This window comes from Condylura cristata, unplaced genomic scaffold (genome assembly GCF_000260355.1).
Source record: "Condylura cristata isolate star-nosed mole 26May11 unplaced genomic scaffold, ConCri1.0 scaffold00006, whole genome shotgun sequence".
NCBI lineage: Eukaryota > Metazoa > Chordata > Mammalia > Eulipotyphla > Talpidae > Condylura > Condylura cristata.
Genome location: NW_004567107.1, coordinates 64,216,102 through 64,237,866, shown reverse-complemented (window position 1 = coordinate 64,237,866; position 21,765 = coordinate 64,216,102). Strand labels below are relative to the sequence as shown.

The window sequence follows — 21,765 nt, the reverse complement described above, 5'->3', positions numbered from 1 at the left end:
CCCCGCAGACCAGGAGGAGTGCCACTTCCCTGCTGTGAACTGGCTAGTGGCCTGGGAAAGACCCCCTTCAGCGTGGCAGCCTGACATAGCAGCATCCCAGCTTTGCCTTGCGGCCAGCTCTTCCTGACTTGGCTCCCCTTGCCCACCAGCGTTCCTCCATCTGCTTTCACCTGCTGACAGCCTCTTGCTTCACTCTGCTGGCAACATGGATCCCAGTCCTCGGACGTACCCATTGCCTGCCTTGTACGCAGCCTGGCATGTCCCCTGCCCCTAGCCACAGAGGGAAGCAGGTGGGAATGTTTCTGGGCTGGGGGCCAATTGCCTGGACCCCTCTTTCTCCACCTGCTTGCTCCTGACCTGACTCCATCCAACCTGCATTATCTCTAAAATGAGGCATTGGCCTTAGTCCTGCCTAGAGTCTAGCCTGCCAAAATCTTATTGGCAGGTCACAAAATAAACATCTAGAAATTCCAGGCAAAAGGAGACCTGGGGCTCAGCTCTTCAGGGGCAAACCCAACGATAAACCCAAATTCTCATTCTAGTGTTTGGAGCAAAGTTCGACGATGGGGGTTGGCATTGGGTGAGCCAGCTGCTCCTCGCCCACCCTCAGGAAGTTAGGGTACACTTTGCTTGCCTCAGTTTTGCCTTCTTTCTTTCAGGGAGGCCCCTGGATGCTCAAGAGAATGGGATTCCCAGAGGCGACCTGAACAAGGAATGCAGAACCCTTCCCAGCACCCCCTAGCTCTGCTCAGGCTTCTACAGAGCCGTTCTGAGATACGGGTACTTCCCTAAAAGGTCTTTAACAGCTCTGTGCCAGTACAATAGTAAATGCCACTGCCGCCGTGGGGCGCCCTCTCAGAGAGGTAGTAGTGTTTCATCTGACTCCCCTCTATCCCTACAGCTCCCACAGTACAGTTCTCCTTCGCTTGGGTTCCTGAGGGTCCTTCAGGACAGCTCAGGACAGGTAGGGGAACGAGCTACAGACAAATCGGTATCGTTCTGATGTGTGTGTAGCTTCTACAGCTCACAGGGAGCATTTGCTGTTTTTTCTTTCAATTGTAGCCTCACAACATCCCCAAGATGGAAGGTGACCAGGGGTCAGCCTCTCCGAGTCATCAGTAAGCAAACCATTGCCTCCGAGTGGCTTCTGGCCTTACGGTGCAACACTGGGAAGTAACCCTCCAAACAAAAGGTCCCCAGCTGACTGTGGCATTTACAGGCAGGTGGACATGACAGTAAGGACTAACAAAGGACAGAGAGACCCTCCCTGGGTGAGTACCTGCCCAAAGAAGGCTGCAGAACTCATGGGGCTTGGGTTCATCTTCCCTGAAGGGGGTACCTTTTCTCCACTGCACCTGGCTAAGGCTAAGGCTGCCCTCAGGGTCACCTCCACATGACCCCAACCAGCTGACCCTGCTTCTGGCTCTGGGGTGGAGGAGGAGACTGGAGCTAAAGCAGCTTCTCCTCCCACCTGCTGGGGAATCCCCTCCCCCTCTACCCTACCTCAGTCCTGGGCAGAGAGCCTGGACTGAGAGCAGCCTCACAGAGGGGTCCACACCCTCTCCTGGGAGGGCCTGCCCAACCCCCAGGCTCTGTTCCAGGCCCAGTAGCTGCAGCAGAGGGGGAGGAATGTGCTAGTTCCCTGCCAGAGGGGGAGGGCGCTTTCCGCTTGGCAGCAGCCCACCATCAGGAGGGGCAAGACAAAGCAGGCATTTAGGACAACCTCAAAGACACCCGGAGTATGGGAATGGGAGCAGCTGCAAGGTCCCCTCCTGCGAGGAATGTCAAACATGAACTCCTCTTTGCCTCCTTCCCATCTCCCTAACCCCAGTCAAGAATGGTCAGAGGGGCAGTCCGAGGGGCAGAGAACAGGAGCTTGTGTATCTGCCAGCCAACAGCAGCTTGGAGAATGGAAAGGTTTTCTTTTCACAGAAGCTGATCCCTCCAGCCAGAGAACAAGCTGTTAACCTGGGGAGTTGTGGCGAACACGAAGTGTGGGGCCCTCTCCCGTTAGGAAGGGGGAATGTCCAGGCCAGTGTGGAGGTAGGAGCGTCTGCAGAGACCAAAGACACAAAGGAAAGCAAATTCCCACAATCACCACGGTGCTGCCTCCTGCTGCCATTGTGCATGTGCACGAGAGTGTGTGGTGGGGGATGGCCATAGGGGTGGAAATATCCAGGGCTCGGAGGCTAAGTGATGAGCATCAGGCACTTGCTCCTACCCCTTCCTGCTCTAGGACCAGATCAGCAACACAGCAGCTAATCCCTCTCCAGGTCTGGTCCAGTCTACCTTCCTTGTTCTCAAACCCACTACTCCATCCTCCTTAGTCTTGATTCAGATCCAGCTATCGATACTTGGGAGGCTTTGCCAGTTTCCTAACTGGCTCCTAGTCTCCAGTCTCCTATCTGCAATTGTCCCCTGCACTAGCTGTGTCCCTGAGCTCCTCAGATTCCTTTAGTAGTTAGAAGAGTGCCCTAAGAAGAAGGTTCAAGCTTCTCGGAATGACTCAGCAAGCCCTTTGAGGCCTGCTCCTGCCTCCCTTGATGGCTTCATTGCTTGCTGTCCCTCATGGCTCCAGACCTGGCATAGGATAGTGCCCTGCCTGGCATATAATGTTCCCCTTTACTGTAGTGACTCCTTCAAGGCTCATTTTGGAGTAGTCCTTCAACCAGCACTAATTGCCAGTCGGACTGTCTTTCCCATTAGACTGTGAACCCCCAAGAACAATGACTGCAGCTCAGTCTTCTGAATCTTTCACACCTGGCCCTTACTGTTTGCTGGCTGAGTGAGCACATGCATGAAGAACCAGGTTACTTACAGGAGCCATGTCCCACTGCAAACAGATCATTGTACTTTGGATTCCTGCAAAAGAAATATGAACCCATTGGCTCAGGAAATGGACATGACTCTCCCATGGATACTAGTTCTTAACTGCACCGCAGACGTCTGCTGTACAGCTCAGAGCCCTGGGTTAATTCTACAATCCCATGGGAATCGCAAACCCCTGTCTGCCAACACACAACACGTCACCCTCAAGGTAGTTAAGAGCAGTGGAAGCATCCTGCACGCAGAGTGCACGCAGCGGGCCCGCAGGAGCTCGGGTTTGCTGCAATATCTATACTCACCAGCAGAGGGCGGTGACAGCCAGGCGCTTGGCTTTGTCATTTTGAAACTTCCAGAGCGGCAGCAGGGTACCCTCCTGGTCCCGGTATTCATCAGCAGCATCCTCATAGTATTTAAAATCTTAAACACATAGAGGTTAAGTCAGCCTTGGGACCTCCATTTTGTGGCAAACGCAGGCCCATCTCTGCATCTCCTTGGGTCAAGCGATCCTTGTATTTCAGAGTGCGAGTAGTAACAGCTACTGTTGTGAGGATTCCTTGGATTAACATGTGTCAAGTGCTTAGAGAAATACCTGGCACACAGTAAGTCCTCTCTCTCTCACTCTCTGCATCATTGTTGCTGTCACTGTTGTTGGAGGCAAATTACAGTAAGGCAGCGTGTCTGCATGGACAAAGCCTCAGATCTTTCCATCTTCATACACACTGCCAAGCCCACTACTGCAAAGCTGTGGGGATCCAGTATGCATTCCCTGAACTCAAGTTCACCTCCTGTCCTTAGCCATATCTGTCTCCAGTTTTCTCTAACTTAGGAAGAAGCCCCTTTCTTCCACTGGAAACCTAGGTAATCTTTGACAGATCTTTCTCTATCATAGCTCATGTTTTCCTTCAATTATTTTTTTTAACCCATTATCCCAATTTCTAGCCACTTCGCAGGCTCAGGCTTCAATCCCCACTACCTGGACCATTATGATATCCCCCCCTAACTTGTCTCCTTCCCTTCAGAAACTCCTCCAGTCTGTGTTCCACAATGCTACCGCGTGAGAACATTTTAATCACCTCCACACACCACTTTCCCAACCCACTGCCAACCACTTAATGGCCCCCTTTGCACAGGGCTCCCAGGCCAAAGGCAGGTTCTGGGTCATGACTTCTGTGTCATTCCCAGCCAGCTGTTAACATGCCTTCTACATTAAATCTTGTCAATAAGAAATTAAATGCAAGCTTCACATTCTGCAAAGAAGCTTGCTTTCCTACATGTTCATCGGCTCTAAAATGTCCTGTCCCTCCATCTTCCTGGAGAACTCCTATTGACTCCAGATCAGATCAAACTCCTCCTCTATGAGACTTTCCCTTTCTTTGGTGAGCAGAGTTCATTTCTTCCTCTGTTCCAGTCCTGCTTACCCTCTACTGCAATATCTGTCACACAGAGTTCCATCTCTTTATCCTTTTTGCCTGTCTCCCACCAGACAGCCCCCAGAGAGCAGGAGGCAAGTTACGTCTGTCTCTGGACCTGTGGTGTCTGGTAGGGGGCCAGCCACAGAGCAGACACTGGCTTCAAAGGACACAGTGAAACAAATCAACAGGAATGTAATGGTGTTCAACCAAGGGTGACCCATTAGGAAACCAACCCTCCCTTCACCCTCCCTCACGGACATGCCAGAGCTCGCCCAGCCTCTCCTGCAATACCCCACACCTTGAGCTTGAGGGACTTCATTCGAACCTCAAAAACCTCAAAAACGTTTCAGAATAAAAAGCAGTTGGGGAGGCGTGAGCCCTGATCACATCAGAGATCCCTGGGCTCAGACTATCTTTGAAAATACTTCATTTCTGAGAGGAGATTAATTGGTAACACTTCTCTGTTTTCACTGCTCCTTCATGATTACACTTTCCCAAAGGGAAAAAAGAGTAGGCAATTAAAAAAAATCAAAGTTCAATGCATTTCTATGTGACTGTGTTCTTATAAATGAAAAAGGTTCACCGAGGCCAATTTCTCCATGGTTATTAATCACGTTTGCAGCCTTTTGGTGGGCTGGTTGCAGAGGCTGGGTTTCAGGAAGCCAAGCTGCGTGAGTGACAAATTCATTCATGGCTGCTGTGTACTCTGACAGCTTTGAGAAGCGCTCAAGGTCGTTTTCCAGGCTGAATGATAACAAGGGGGCTTGTTTAGGCTGCTGGTCTTGGCAGCCCTGCTTTCTATGTCCCACGGGTGAGCAATGAGCATCAAGCCACCAAGAAGAGCCCTAGGCTGTCAGCAAAGGAGACCGGCCAGCAGCGAGGAGCTGCCAACTCTGGGGAGGCAGCTGCTCCAAATAAATGCACAACCTCTTAGGGAAATACAAGCCACTTGGGAATGTGCTGTTCCTGCCATGGGAAGGATTCCGTTTCCCTGGCTCTGTCAAAGACACCAGAATTTCCCAGGCCCCCAGGATTTAAGCGTTTTTGAATCAGGCTCTTTCTTCACCTCATCACTAATTAATCACCACCATAGACCTATTGAACGTTTATTTGAAATGTCTCTTCCAGTTCAGCGGCGCTGTAGCCTTGCGCTGAAGTGCTTAGGTTGTGGATCCAAGGGCCCCACATGCGAATCCTGATTCCAGCACGCACATCACCAGAGCTGTGATTTTCAACAAGTGGCAACCTTCCAGCCTGCATTTCTCATCTATAAGAGGGAGATGAGAACGGTGTTCACCTGACAACGTGGCTGTCAGCATACAATAATGCATGTAAATTGTATAGCACCTTGCCTGGGATGTAAGCCATTCCCAGAGAATGCTGGCACTTATTGTTCACTATTATAGCTGTTTCTTTTCTTCATCCCCTGGGGGTGTAGTCTGGGTAAGGTGTGGCAGGGCCCACTCCAGCCCATACCTGAAACTCACCTTTGCCTCTATCCTGTATTCTGCCCAGTCACATCCTTCTCCAGACCTGCTCTCAGGGCTGTGTCCCTGCTTGGGAAGTATCTCTAAATGGTCTGCAGAGAAAGCTCAGATTCTCTATGTGATAGTCAAGGCCTTTTATTAAGTGGCTCCAAGCACCTCTCCAGACTGAATTTTTATCACTTTCCCACAAAGCTCCTGTTTGGGTCCCTGAACCTGAATCCATTCTCCCCAGAATCCATTTTAATTCATTTTCACTTGGGCTGCTCCCTGCCCAGAACATCACCCTCCTGCAAACCTCCCGCTCCCATTCTGCTTATCATTTGATATTTAGCTTGGTTCTTCCTAAAGCCTACCTTGACGGCTGCCATTATCCCTTCCCATTTATGAGGATCCCCAGAGCAGTTTCTGACTACCTAGTGTATTCTAGTGCTTATCTTGTCCCTTGGACTTAACACAGCTCCAGGAAGCTCAAGACCTTGATTTGGATCCTTTCTGCCATTCACTAGCCAGGTGGCCTTGGCCTTGGCTTCTTCATGTGTAAAGTAGGGGTAATCTGCTAGGAATCTTCCCTGGTGGCAGCGCTACAAAGCTAGTGGTTTCAGCATGAGTGCAATCCCAGCCAGGGAGGTGACCCACATGGCACGGCAGACCTCTCCTGACCCGCCCGCTGCTCCCCTCAGCAGTGTACTTCGTGAATCTGTCTGTTCTGCTCCCGACTCTGTCTCTGGTGAATCTTCTCACCACCCCTGTACCTTAGGCCTGTACCCCAGTTCCGTATGTATAAATAAATAAATCTTTTTTTTTAAAAGATTTATTTATTTGTGCATACAGAACTGGGGTATAGGCCAGAGGCTCAGGGGCGGCGAGAGGTTTCACCAGAGACAGAGAGGGGAGCAGAACAGGCAGATTGACGAAGTACACTGCTGAGGGGAGCAGCGGGCGGGTCAGGAGAGGTCTGCTGCGCCATGTGGGTCACCTCCGGGGCCAGGGATCAAACTCATACTGAAGGGGCTTTAGCTTCTTAGTGCTGTGCTTTAACCCGCTGCGCCACCAGGGAGGGCCCAAATAACTCTTAAAAAAATAATCTCTGCCCTGCCTGCCTCCCAGGATTGTTGAGAAGATGACATTAGGTCGCTAATGTGTGTATCTTGCTGCACCATTGTCAGATTTCATCACTACACCCATTGTTTTTTATGTCATCATTCATAGTTGACCTGCATAAATCTTGTCTCCCTGGTGACATCCAGAAAAGGCAGGGATTATTTTTTCTCCCCTTGCACCTGTAGGACCTGTTTGTAATACTCCCCTTGTATGAAAGGTTTTTAATACAAGCAGTGGTAGAGGTTGGCAGCCCTTCAAATCTTACCTTGAGCAACGTCATCATATGTGTTCTGGTTGACCATCCGCTCCACAATTTTAGCAGCTTGGGCCACTTTGGTGATGTCATCACTCTGTGGGGACACAGAGGCCACGGGTACTCATAGGCCAGCGCCTGGAAGGTCATGCCCTGGGACACATACCAGACTTGCAAATGATTCAGTTGTGCCTGTCTGACCACACACACCCCAGCATCTCTGCATGCCTCATGGCCCAGCTCACCCCATCATTGCCTGCTGGGAAACCCCAGATCACAAGTGGCTTAGGAGTCTGAACTACCATACTTGGCCCCTGGACAGAGCCATGCACTTCCTTCTGACTTTATTCTGGAGAAGGGATTTCTCTGAGCACAGACACAGCAAGAAAGAGAACGCAGGAAGGCTACTACCAGGGAGAACAGAAAAGGGTAAGTAGGAGATTTTATCAGCTCAGGCTATGACCAAGACTCCTATGGAAGGTATATCTGGTTCGGCTTATTTAGTCAAAAGTCAAGGAAGACACAGAGGAACAGTGAGGGGAGAGAACCATGCTGTGCACAGGCAGTTCAAGGCAGAACTGATTCCTAATCCAGGTCCTTGCTCACTGCTCAGACCAAAGAGAAAGTGAACTTTCATGTCAGGGAAAAGTGACCCATTTTGAATCAAAATATAAGATCATCATTATTGGAATTCCATAAACCTATAAGGTGAATCACTTAGTAGGTTAATAGAGGAGTAAAGCATTTGGGGCTGGCAAGACTGAACCTATGGAGACTAGGTAACCCCCCAGACAAGTCCAGGGAGCCAGACCAAGGTGCCTGAGGATGAGAGTTCCTAGAGTGGCAGCAGCAGGAAGTGGTTAAAAGAATGGGTTCTGGAGCCCTCTCTGGTGGCGCAATGGGTTAAAGCACAGCACTATGAAGCTATCACAGCCACTGTAGCATGAGTTCGATCCCCAGCCAGAGAGGTGACCCACATATTATGGCAGACCTCTCCTACCTCACCTGCTGCTCCCCTCAGTATATTTCAGTACATCTGCCTGTTCTGCTCCCCAGTGTCTCTGGTGAATCCTTTCACTCCCTGAACCTCTGGCCTGAACCCCAGTTCTGTATGCACAAATAGATAAACTTTGTGTGGCCCTCTCTGGTGGCACAACGGGTTAGGACACAACACTGCAAGCTGGCTGCAGCCGCTTCAGTGTGAGTTTGATCCCTGCCCCAGAGGTGCCTGTCCTGCTTCCCACACTGTCTCTGGTGAATCCTCTCACCTCCTCTGCACCTCTGGCTTGTACCCCAGTCTTATCTGCATAAATAATAAATAAATCTTTAATAAATAAAAAAATAAACCTTAAAAAAAGAGAGAGAAAATGGGTTCTGGAACTATGCAGAACCACATTCCCATTCCAACCCATGGGTCAAGAGTGGAAATCTTGACTTGACAAATACTTAACTTCTCTGAGTCTTAAGAGTGCTTGTGACAGAGTAGGCAAGAATAATGGCACCTGTGCCACAAGGTGGTTGTGAAGATTCAGTATAATAATGCACATGATAATATTTAACCCAATGCCCAGAAGTGATGTGGTGGTAGTGTCAGAGGGAATAAACACACCCATGTGGTGAGGACTTATAAAGTCACATCTGGGGAACTTCCCTTTGAGGTCTTTTTTTAGATCTCAAAGTGACTCAAATTTATCTTAGCAAACTGATGGAGAACATTCATTGAAGTCTCACAATCAAGTCCTCAGGATACACCTGGTGGTCAGGCTGCGGCGGGACTGGCACTCTGTAAGAGGCTGAGCTACTCCCCCCTATTCCTGATCCAGAGCAGGAATTCTTTTTTCCTCTTTCTGGCAACTTCCTGGCAAATGACTCTCCCACTGTCAGGAAGCATGGTCCTAAGTCTCATCCAGCCATAGAATTGTGTGCCTGGTGATCCCCTCCTCTGACATGGGAGGGTACTGCCTCAGCCCCCAAGTCAGCACTTCCTCAAGTGATGCCTTCCAGTGGCACATGCCATCAGCTGTGACATATTTACAACAACAGCCACCCCCAGTCAATTAGTAACAAGCAAGGACTGTGTTAGGGACTGTAAATACATCAGTTTGGGTCCTATGAAAATCTTGCAAAGTAGGTACCTTTTGGATGTTTTTACAGATGAGGAGACAGCTTTCAAAGAACCTTAGTTAATAAGTGGCAAAGCCACGGTGCCTGTTTTGAGCCCCACACCACGAGCCAGTCCCTTTCCAGCCAGACCCTTCCTCTCTTGGTCCTGGGAGACTGGGCTCCAACAGTGCTCTACAGAGAGAGTATTGTATCTTCTCCCTTGTTCTAGATACTATGCTACTTGAGCAACCACCGTTTTTTATCAGTTCCCACTAAGCCTGGGCCTCTGACTCTTTCTCCCTATTCTTGCCCCAATCTTCCAGATCAGAGAAGCTTGTATTCATTTCTGTATATTAACCCAATTCACTGAGCTAGAAACCCAAGATCAATTACTGAAGAATGTCCTACAGTATAGTATGATGTTATTCTATTTTCTCTACTACACACTTGAGTTTCATATCAATCAAAGTTGACATCTGAGAAAGAGGCATCACTGTTTGTGCACTGGGCCTGAGGAAAGAGGAAGGTGACTGACACTTTCACCTTATTCTACAAACAGACTTGCCTAGAAATTGGGGTTCCAAGTTAGAGCTCAATTACCTTAAAGAAAAGCTTGTATACTAAGGTATTCATTGGAAAAGGGTAGCTGCACCCCTCAGTGTCCTGCCTCCATTGTGGCTTCTTGGTTCAGAGAGCTGAAATCTGCCTGCATCATGTCTTTCATGTCAGCCAAGCTGGAAGGACCAGTGTCATAGAGTGGAATGATCTTGCCTTTTGGAGGGTGTTAAGACACCAATTTGGGGGCCCTTATCCCCAAGGATAGTTTTCAATTTTAGCCACAGGAACTTTCTTCCCTGGGTCCTGGTATAAGTCATACTCTTGATATACATCAAGCAGACCCTGACCAAGGTCAATAACCTCTCTGAAGCGCCAAAGCTCTAAAGAATAGTTCAGGGGAAATCAAGGGTCTGGACAGGGCAGAAACTCCATATTTCATCTTAGGGTTCCAGTATCCAATATGATCATGATAAATGAGTGCTCCATCTATGAAAAAAATTGAATTGGGGCAGTTCATGAGTTGGGGAAGTTCCTATTAAGCCAAGACAGTGAACCCTCAAATCTAAAGTATGACATTATCAAGGTCATGGAACAAAGAATTGAGAATTAAGTGGACATACTTCAGAGAAATGAATCAAAATTTTAACTGATTGACTTCCATTCTAGTTCCATTCAGAACTAGTTCCCCAGAGCTGCCTGTGAGCTCTCCAAGGTGCTGAACACAACCCCCAGTTACTGATGGACTTGGTCCCTTCCACCCTGCTGCTGGTCAAACCCATCCAGATGTCCACACTGAGACTTTGGCCTAGCTTTCTCTCTGTTGAAGGGACAAATCAGCACAGTCTTTCTCTGTGCTGATCCTCCCTGTAGTGAGCTAATTCCTATGATGATCCCCAAACTATGCTGGCTACGCCCAAAGTGAGTCCCCCAATCATGCCCTCTATTATGACTCTTAGATGGTTCCTCATGGTAAATCCAGCCTCAGGAGGTCATACCCTGTGGTTGGCTTGAACTTGCTGACATCTGTAACCAATTCTGACCTGGCTCCTGGCCCTGACGACTCACCTAAAGAATGAAGCACAGGTAAATCTAAGGACTTGAAGGTCAAGAGCAAATTGGCTTCCCAAATCCCATGAGCACTTTGCTCCTGGAGATAGTGCTTTATCCTCACATCTCCCACCTTAGGAAGGCTCCCTACCTCTTTCAGGTACACAGTGAACTCCCCATAACTTTCTTGTCTTCTATTATTCCTTAGCCTAACAATACTGAATTCCTGAAAGCCTCTCAACCTATATAAAATGAGGGAGAGAGGGAAAGTGTGGAATGCCAGAGGCAGTTGTAGCTCTCCTCATCTTCCCACAGAAACCCTCCAGATACCCTAGGCTTGTCTTCCCAGGGGCCAAGTTCCTGCTCATTTATTCCCTGTGACAAGGTCATGATAACCCTCACCAAACCTGGGACTCCATAGACATCATCTTCCTCATGGTTATCTTCCCCATTTTTTTGGCCACTGGGGTCCTTGTTTTCTCCTTCTCTTTGGTCTTTTCCTGCTTCTCGAGTTCTTCTATATAGGCATCGTAGATCTCCCACTAGGCAAAGATGAGATGAGAGGAGTCAACACAGGGAAAATTCTTCACCCAATCATCTCTTCTTCAGCTTTAGGGTCCTGAGGAGTCTATCACGTGATCCCCTGCCATGGCATCCTCTACTTTACCCAGTGTAACCCAATATCTGTCTTTCTTTCTAACTGCCAGTCATTGGGCAGGAATGAAGGAGCTCTCAGGGCTCTCCTGGGCTGAGTTAATTCACCTTGAAGTTCACGGCCTGGTTTATCGGCTAGAGAACCTTATTGTTCCAGCCTATAACCCCCACCAGGAAGAACTTAAAGGACTTTGAACTAGGAAATCAAAAAATGACATTAAAAAATATATATTTAAAATGTCTTGGCCCTCCCTGGCGGCACAACGGGTTAAGTAGCAGCACTGCAAGCAGGCTGCAACTACTTCAATGCGAGTTTGATCCCCAGCACCGGAGGTGATCCATATGGCCTGGCAGACCTCTCCTGATCCGCCCACTGCTCTTCCCACCAGTGTACTTTGTCAATCTGCCTGTTCTGCTCCTCATTCTGTATCTGGTGAATCCTCTCACTGCCCCTGTAACTCTGGCTTGCACCCCAGTTCTGTATACATAAGTAAATAAATCTACATCACTGACTACCCCTTCTTAGCATAAAAAGATAAACAAAACATAAGGGTACACTTGCAAATTGAATCTGACTGCAAGAGAAACCAAAGAATAATAGAAAGAGCAGCAAGGATGTGGGGCTGCCAAATGTCCTAGATCACACTGTGTGCTCCCCAGAGCTGGGTAGTCACTGCCACCTGGAGGCCAGATGGGCACACCTTACATTTAACAATTCACCCAGAGGTCAGTACTCCATACTTCAAAAACACCTCAGCATTTATTCCCACACTCATAGTCCTCCTGAAAGGAAGCTTGTTGTCTTCACTTTACAGAGAAAGTGAAGTATTAAGGGGGATGGCATCTTAATAGGATAAGGATCTTAATAGTATGAGCATCAGAGTTGGGGCTTGGGCTCAGGTCTTCTGGCACCACATCCTGTCTGAATTAGCATGACTATTCAGTAGGAATGGAAGGGGAAGGAGGGTCTGCAGAAACACTGAAAAGGCAGGGCCAGAGAGCTGAAATGTCAGAATCAGCCAGGGGTTGCCAAGGGCTGCAGAGAGTCCATGGGGACAAATATTCTCCCTGGCCTTGGAGGAACTACAGAAGCTACCTGTCCACTTTGGACCTGTCCACCTGTATATTTGTGACTGGTCCAGAGCTTACAGGGTAAGGACCTACTGTGTCATAGACATGGTATTCAGAGCCTGGACAATGAGCAGAGAAGTGGATAAGGAGGGAAGAATGCCTGAGGAATCTCTGACCACACCAGTCTCCCTTGTGACTGAGCAAGACAAGAATGCTTGGGGTGGGAGGCTGGAGAACAGTGATGGCTTTTAGACTGGCCCAGAGTCTCACCTGATTAGCTGTAGCTGAAAAGTTTGTCCTGGGAGGAGGTTCCATCTGACATTCTCGATCCTAGAAAACAATGGCAACAGGAAACACACAGAAAGCCTCTATTCCTTATTTAACCCAACTTATATCCATGGGTGAAGCACTTCATTGAAGCTAAGGGAAGGGTGGGACACAGAGCTGTCCCACAGTAAAGAAAGGTTTGGGTAAAGGACTGACTGACACAGTGAAAGTCTACACTTTTTCCATCCAAGTCTCCTTTAAAAGAAGCCTAAACTAGAAAGGAGACAGAAATGAGGCATACTTGTACCAGTTTCAGCTAAAAAAATCTCTAAGAAGAGGATGGACACATCTGCAAGAAGTGAGGTTTGTGGCCAGCCTCCAGGCTCAGGACATAGAGTTCAACCTCTGGCAGGCCGTTGAGTTAACATTTCTCACCCTGAGAAGGCTTCTCCCTAAAACTGGCTTCTCCCTAAAACTGGCTTCTCCCTAAAACTGTGGTCTCTGGCTCCACCAAGGGAATGCACGCACCCCTGCCCAATTATATCACTGATTGTTGAATGTCTGCATAGGGACCACACAGCATGATCAGGACTGCCAATCCCCTCCACATTCCCCTAGGACCCTAACCTTCTACTCACAGGTTCATTTCTGCAGAACACTCTTTACATATGTAAGTCTCTCCCCCAACTCTGAGAAGTTCTTTCAGCCTGCTGTTCTGTATGCTCCATACTCATGACAGAGGGAACTCTTCTCACTTTACCCAAGTAGTCTACCACAGAGCCTATCAACTCAGTCAAAGTGACTTCTAGCCCCTACCCCTATCCCAGCATATTCTGTCTTATCTCTCTTCCCAGATCCTGTCTTTTACCTCCTCTTCAAATCCCAATTCATGTTTCAGTCTTTCAGTAGAGGCTCCACCTCCTTGCTACTAACTCTCTCTGACCTCTTGCCTGGGTGGCTGATAGGACCTGAACACACACTTCTAGCTCTTCTTCAAGAAAAAACCATGGTATCAGCCTTGTCTCCCCTGCTATGCTGAGGGCCTGCTTCTTCTCTGCCATTCACTGTGCAGAGTGGTGAAATAAAGGGGCAGGGGCTGCTCTACCCGGAGGCGGTTGTTGAAAGTCTGGGAGGCCCTCTCACTGAAGTTGAACTGGTTGGTGAGTTTTCGTTCCTTGGGCTGCTTAGGAGTCATCAATTCTTCTTCAATCACTTTTTCAGTAGCCTGAAAAAAAAAAAAAAAGACCCGGGGAGCAGGACTCAGCTGTGGAAGAAGGTGGTGGGCAATTGGGAGTGAGAAGAGTTCTATCCTGGAATAGGGTGGAAGCAGAGAAGGTGTTGATGCCAGAAGTATTGTATCTAACTGCCCCTTTAGCCCTGCTGTCTCCTGCCCCCATGCTGAGTCAGTCTGAAGCCTCTATCAGTAACTGGAGCCGGAGGGGAGGGGTGGGGAGAAATAGCATACTGTACCTCAGCTGCAAGCAAATCTCCTTGACTCTCAGCTTCAGCTTCTGTTTCCTTGGGCTCTTCTTCTTCTTCAAGGATTTCTGCTTCTGAAATCACCACCCTGGCAGAGTCCTGAGAATCTTGGTAGGATATTGCTGATGAGCACAAAGCCTAGTCCCATTCCCCCAACCCTCGACAGGGCAGACTGTCTTGGTTCCTGCCTGTCAGACCCCACCTGCTGCAGGGATCCCCTTGGCCTGAGCCTCGTGGGTTAGCTTCCAGAGAGCCAGCGGTTGGGCTTTAAGTAGAGGCTCTGCAAAGTTCTGATACTCCCTAGAACAGACAGAGAGAAGGGACCAGAACCTATACTGGCAGCAGGCCCAGAGACCTACCTGCTGCTAACTCATGACGGTAGTGCTGCCGTCGGCCTTCATCCGAGTCTTTGGGAACCAGGTTCCCAACCTGGCTGAAGTGAACTGCCAGCTGGTTCACAAAGCCAATAAGCTTATATGTTCCTTCCTAAGACGAGAGGGTCCTTAATTAGGTCAGGGGTCCCCCAAAAGGACTAGAGTCAGAATGTAGTCCACTTTCATTCTTGAAGGCCTAAGAGAGTCCATTTATGTTAACAGAAATATGATTCACCAAGTATTCAATTAACCTGAAGTTTTCACAGCATTCCAGTTTAAAGAGGAGGCAAATGAGACGAAGTGCTTTTTTTTCAAATTTCATCAAAGACTTATTTGACCAAGAGCTGCATGTTGAACCTCAGCTACTGCTGTCACTACTACAAAGATGAAGAGGAAGGAGTAAGGGCAAGTACGTCCGCATCACCTCCCCTGTGCTACGTTACTGCCTAGCTACCCAATCCTAAATAAGAAGTGGAATGTTCAAGAAACTGTCGACCAAAACTTGTACGTAAATGTCCATAGCAGCATTGTTCACAGTAACCAAGAGCTAGAAACTATTCACATGTTTACACATTGATGAAAGGATAAATAAAACATTGTCTGTCCATACAATGGAATATCATTTGGCAATAAAAGGAAATGAAGTACTGACACATGTTATAGCATGACTGGATCTTGAAAACATTCAGCAACAGAAGCCAATCACATTTTTTCATCCCTTTGACATGAAATATCCAGAACAGGTAAATTTTAGAGATGGGGAACATAGCAGTGGTTGCCTTAGGCTGGAGATGGGATTCTGGGAATGACTGCTCAGGGGTGCAGTGTTTCTTTTGGGGGAAATGAAAATGTTCTAAAATTGACTGCGGTGATAGTTGCACAAGCAGTGAATACAGTCATTGAACTGTACATTTTAAATAGGTAATTGTATGTTATGTAAAATCAATTTCAATGGAGTTGTTTTAAGGAAAGAAAGAAACAATAATGACTGTCTGTCTAGGATAGGAAACAAGAGAAGGGAAGGTTTACTTTTCATTGTTCTTTTTAATTTTTGAAAAATTTACTATGAGTTTTTGTTATATAGTCAAAATAAGTTATATTTATTTATTTGTTTTTAAAGATTTCTTTATTTATATATACAGAACTGGGGTAGAGGCCAGAGATGCAGGGGCAGTGAGAGGATTCACCAAAGACAGAGTGGGGAGCAGAATAGGCCGACTGACAAAGTACACTGCTGAGGGGAGCAGTGGGTGGGTCAGGAGGGGTCTGCCACGCCATGTGGGTCAGCTCCCTGGCTGGAGATTAAACTCGTGCTGCAGTGGCTGTGAATACCTTCATAGTGCTGTGGTTTAGCCTGCTGTACCACCAGGAAGAGCCCCAAAATAAGTTATATATATGTGTGTGTGTATGTATATATATATTTTGTTGTTGCTGTTTAAAGGAACAGTATGACTTTAGAGTCAGACAAACCGGTTCAAATTTTGCTTTGAATTTTTGCTGTTTGACTTTTGTAATCGGCTTCATTTAATTTCACCTCGGTTTCTGTAACATGAAAATAATAATTCCTGTATCAAAGACATGTGAAGATCTAATGAACTATCACTTGTAGAAGGTCTATTAGAGAACCTGACACTGGCACACAAGCACAGAACAAATGGATCTTAAAATAATGAAATAAGAAACATGCATTACTTCCACTTTAGCTCACATTATACTCAGAGGTTCTCTACTGTCAGTCCTCACAGGATCTGGCCTTGCAATGCCTGAAAACTGTGTTCTCCCTCTTAAGATGTGCCATATATGTGTCTACCATGTGAGAATGCACTCACGCCATGTGGCTCAAAGGAAGGACCTGATAGGATTCCTGTTTTCGGGAGACACAGAGAACAGACCCTGTGAGGATTCCTCCCAGGCAGGGACACTGGGAGTTTGGGGAATGTAGATGGTGAGGTGGGGGAAGGTCAGATCCTTATAGGGTGAGTATTGGATTCCACCCAGGTGTCTGGCTGGAGGAGCACCAGACTTCTGAAGGCCCAATAGTTGATGTTAATGAAAACCTTGCTGTACCAATTAGGAAAGTATTTTTCTAACCAAATTATTCACTTCAAGGATTCTTGAAAAGAGTGACTCTGTAGGGCACTCAATACTATACAATTTGCAAGACCACAAGGGAGAATCATGAAAAATTTCCAATGTCTCTGGAAAATTCCATGAAAAGTCTCAGGGTTCCAGCCTAGGCAATCTCTTGATCTCTTGAAGATCTGTGAAGTTTTCACAGCATAGAAAGTTATTGCCAAGACAAACAGCACTCAGAAGCTCTGCCTGGCGGGGCTGACTTACTTTGAAGCTGTATCTGACGATGTTCTGGGGTGCATGTGGGTTGTTGGCTGTCAGAATTCGGGTGAACTCCTCCTTTAATTCCTAAGGGAGAGGAATACCAAGAAGATCATCTATGGAGGGCCCTCAACACCACTGTGGCCTGAGAGAACCCTCCCCCTGCCTCCAGGGTGTCAATAGACATCTCCCCCCAGGTTCTATGCAGGCTCCTAATTATCACTATGGCTGAACATATCTCTGAGGCTGGAGGATGGAGAAGGAACTAAAGCAGGATGCTCTTCACTCACCGCATCAGTCAACTCCAGCTGGTCAGGGGGTCTAACTGTGACTTTGGATTGAGCCCATTCATCTGCCCCTTCTGTCACTTCAGTCCCTACCTCTTCTTCCTGAAACAAACAAACAAACAAACAAACAAACGAAACCCTCATGTGAGGATCCGGAGGGCTATTTGGCTTACATAAACAAGCTGTGCTACAAGAAGTCCCTTCATTTGCAAATCCTCCTGTAAGCCAAGTACATACATAGATGACAAAATGTACTACAGGTCACTGTGGGAGAGTCCAGAGAACTGGTCAGGCCAGAGTTCTCATTGCTTGGAAGATCAGGGTCACCTTAGCCCCTGGGGTCAAGGCTTTCCTGGAATATTGTGATGGGTCTTAGGTCTCCTAGCAACGCCAGGAGAACTGGTTCCTCCCTGCCTCCTATACAGACTGAAAGCTACAGCCAGGACCAACTGCCAAAGGCAGGACTCTATGCAAAATTGAAGGACATGCAGCTGTTCTTTAAGCTGCCTCAGCTCTAATTCTTCACTGCAAACCTCTCACATTACCTTCCAATGTGCTACCTTAAGGGTACTCTTACAGCAGTTCTCTCAGTACTTGGTAATCTTAAGCCTCAGTACCATCATGTCCTTGGAGCAAGAAAAAAATAGCAAGGACTAAAAGTTTTCCTTCCCATGATAGACAGTTAAGCACTTTGCCAAAGTAGCCCATAACAATAGTGATCAAAGATGTACAATATAAAACAGGGCATTTAAAAAAAGCTTTAAACTGGTGAAAACTAAACAAACATAAAAAATATCTAGTGTTGGTGAGGCTGCAGGAATATGGAAGCCCAAAAAATAGCACAACTTTTGTAAAGAGCAACTTGGCAATATTTATAAAAAAAAAAATACGTATTTATACTCTCTGACCCAAGGTTTTATGTAAAGGAATTTATATTAAAGGACTAACTAAGGATATGCAAAGTTTAAGAGCTTGTATGTTTGTAGGAGGATTAATTATAATAATGAAAAGGAAGAAATATTTAAATGTCTAGCAATTTCTTCAACAATGTTGAACAAATGTTGGTCTGACCTTAAGGAACATATGGTAAAATATTATGCAGTAACTTTAAATGATGCTATAAAAGTGCACGTATTGGCAATGGAAGGTTCTCTAAATATATTATGTGAAAAGCAGATTACAAAATAACATACAGTTTTGATTCCATTTAAAAAATAAATACTTGTGATTTTTATGTACAAATAGAAAAATCTGGCAGGATAAAACACCACACATTAGCAGGACATTTCCTGGGGTGGTAGGTTTAAGGGCGATTTTAGCGTTCTTTTTGCTCATTTGAATCTTAAAAAATATATAGGTGATGTTTTCAAAAGGAAAAAAATGCCATTAGCTTCTTGCTGAGAGATTGTGGTGGTCCCAGCACTTACTCTCTTCTTGGTGCCTTTGCCCACGCTGATGCTCTGAAAGAACATAAACAGAAGGTAAATCATAAGCAAATCACCATGGGAATCTCAGAAATAGGATTTCAGGGAGACTTGCGCCCACAGACCTTGCAGACAAACGACATTGAACTTCCCCAAGTCTTAGGAGCCATTCTCTTAGGGGCAGCTTAGCCCAATCAGAGATCCTGTATCTGAAGCAACCCCATTCCAGCGCCCGTGGCACTGACCCACGTGGCACTGACAGTTACCTGGTAAGTCAGCACTGGCATTTCTTTTTGCCATTTGTTTAACAAACATTTGTAGAGTATATTCTAAGAGCACCACTCTGTGCTAGACATGAAGTGGATTTCTGAGGGCAGATCATATTCATAAACACTTATTTGGGACAAATGTAAGTCTTTATGAGCAGGTACTTTGTTTTGTACACTGCTGTATCTCCAGCATCTCAAACAGCACTCACAATATAGCAGGCAATTCAAAATACTTATTGAACAAATAAATGAAGTGCCATCAAATCCACTAGTACTTGTAACTCTGAAAAAAAAATGTTTTTCTTCTTTGGGTGTCAGTTTCCTCATTGTTAAAATTCATAGAACTGGATATGATGAACTTCCAGGTGTAGCATGCTAAAATTTTATGTTCCTAAGAGCAGTATGCTCAATTCAACTAGATAAACCTTTGTCAAACATCTGTAATATTTATGTGTCAGGCAACCAGACAGATGAATGTGATTAGGATTGTTTAGTCACTCAGTCACTCAGCCTGTGTTCCCTTGAAAGGCCACTCTGTGCCAGCAATAGATACATGTGGGCTCAGAGTGCTACAAGTGTGTCTAGAGGCATCTACTCAGGCAATGTGGTGATTTCTTAGCTGGGTATCAAAGGACAAGAATGGGTTGTTCAGGTAGAGAAAATGTTATTTAGAGGACTTTGCAGAAAGAGAAAACAGTACATGCAAAGGCAAAGGAACAGCAACAGAGAGGAAAATTCCCACAAAAGAAACCAAAGTCCTGTGATATATATATATATATATATATATATATATATATATATATAACAATTAGGTATGTCAGATGATTGAACTAGAGGGACATCAGAGGAAGCTGAGGGGCTCTTGAGGGGGTAAGGGACTCTTGCACAAAGCTGGCCTAGCACTGGAAGGGTCAAGGCAATAGGGAAATCAAAGGGCATGCGTCGGAGGCAGTATGGCACATTAGAAAAAGATTTGTGTCCCCAGTTCTCATAGACTGCCTATGTGATCTCAGAGATGGCTCTGGGGCTTGTATCCCGTAATGCAAAAGGGGGGAGTTAGACTAGCTGGATTCTAGCTTTTACATGATAGAATCTGTGGGAGAGGCTTTGATGATGGCAGGAGAAAAGGAAGTCCAGGGGGAGAGAAGAACATGTCTCAGCTTGGGCTGGGATTGCTGCTGGTAGGGCAGACAGCAGGATTCAAATTTCTGCCAGGTTGCCAGGGTTCCCAGCGATGGGAACCCTTCTCTGAGGCTAAGCCTTGTGAACCACAAACTGGCTTTCCTTTGAAGAGACTCTGATCCCTTAGGTAACAGGATGGAAGCGTCACAACGTCCAACAGCTTTCTGGCCCACAACAGAGCACTGGAGAGCCAATCCCAACCCAAACTGCCAGAGTTAAATAGAAAACGAGATCCAGTTACCACTGCCCCCCGTAAATATGTCTGTAAAACATTTATCTGGCAATAAAAGAACTGACAAGGCAATTTGAGTGTAATTGTTTTTGGCAGTTGGAAATATTTCAATTAACACACTATAAAAGCCACACTATAATAAATGCAAAACAGGCCAATGAAATCAGCTACAGCCCTGACTTCCAACCATGACAAAGGAGATTGAATGTCAGGCTGCCACTTTGGGCCCTTGGTCTTCCAGAAGGAAAAGCCTGAGACAGACAAGGCTGAATTCCTGCAAAGCCTTTGATGGTTCCCCCAGAAGTCGTCAAACCACAGAAGAAGAAAGTCCAAACGCCCTCAGAACCACTATCATCTGGCCCCAAGTCTCCCTTCCAGCCGGCTCTCCCATCCCTCATGTTCTAGTGCTTTGAGATGCAGCCCAGCAAACTACTCACATTTCCTGTCCATGGCCTGAGCACTCCCACCTCTGTACATTTGTTTTACCATCCCTCCTTCCAGGAATGCCATTTTCCCTTACCCTCTCTGCTCCCACTGTCCCTGCCTAATAAAATCAACTAGCCTCTACCAGTCCTTTACCTAATCCTGACACTATGCCCTCTTTCTCCTATCTTCCTTCCCTCAGTTTGAGCGAAGATTTCCCCCCTCCCAGCATCATCACACTACTGGATGTCATGAAATGAAGGATCTTTGACACTGTCTTCAAACTGTTAGACACTGTTGTCTCTGGATTTGGGTCTGCCAAAGGGGGTAGTATTATGAAAAGATATGTAAAACTGGTGCACGTTGGAAGGGAACTTGGAGAGTCCAGCAAGGGAGGTCCACTATTTTTATACTGTTGACAAAAGAATGTCCTCTTCTCCTGACTAGGTAGGTCACTTTATTTGGTCAAAGGAGGATATCTACAGAAGAGCGAAGCACCCCTAGGTCCCTGCAGCCAAATTAAATCTGGTGACCAGCACCCCTAGATCTGGTGACCAACAGCATAACTGATATCCCAGCCTGAGTTCCTTCACAGTACAGCCTTTTTCTATTTTCATTGTTAAAGATTTTAGTGAGTGTCCCAATGGTAGAAACTCTCATTCACCTGTGGACCATTAGTATAGAGTCCAGCTTGGATGGAGCTCACCAAGCCGATACCTTGGATGGGTATTGGCAACAGCTCAGCTGCCTCATGACCACTTTTTAGTTCCTCTTACAAGACTTGCCATTGCTGAGGCCTCCCTGCTTCCTGAAACTTCTCCACCTTCATTTTCATGTCACCAACCTCTCTAACAGCTTTTCCTCAAAATCTTTGACCACTCAAGGGAGGGGGGTAGTCTTCTTAGTTTACAACCTCCTCTTGGATGCTCATGTCCACCTATAACTTCTGCCTCAAATATGTTTCTGTAGCCTAGACTTCCTA

At 46.7% G+C, this 21,765-nt stretch overlaps 1 protein-coding gene across 1 annotated transcript in view; it reads right to left on the bottom strand.

The window, feature by feature from the left end:
* DNAI1 (dynein, axonemal, intermediate chain 1) overlaps positions 1–18,820 on the bottom strand; it is a 34,765-nt gene extending 15,945 nt beyond the window's left edge. Inside the window, exons 1-12 of the mRNA XM_012721258.1 lie at positions 18,803–18,820; positions 18,681–18,713; positions 17,257–17,355; positions 16,973–17,053; positions 14,618–14,744; positions 14,250–14,365; positions 13,885–14,004; positions 12,783–12,842; positions 11,195–11,329; positions 7,092–7,176; positions 3,126–3,243; positions 2,819–2,862 (exon numbers count right to left, since the gene is read on the bottom strand). Coding sequence (XP_012576712.1) covers positions 2,819–2,862; positions 3,126–3,243; positions 7,092–7,176; positions 11,195–11,329; positions 12,783–12,842; positions 13,885–14,004; positions 14,250–14,365; positions 14,618–14,744; positions 16,973–17,053; positions 17,257–17,355; positions 18,681–18,713; positions 18,803–18,820 — 1,036 coding nt within the window. The remainder of the gene's footprint in view (positions 1–2,818; positions 2,863–3,125; positions 3,244–7,091; positions 7,177–11,194; positions 11,330–12,782; positions 12,843–13,884; positions 14,005–14,249; positions 14,366–14,617; positions 14,745–16,972; positions 17,054–17,256; positions 17,356–18,680; positions 18,714–18,802) is intronic.
* Between the last annotated feature and the right edge of the window lie 2,945 nt (positions 18,821–21,765).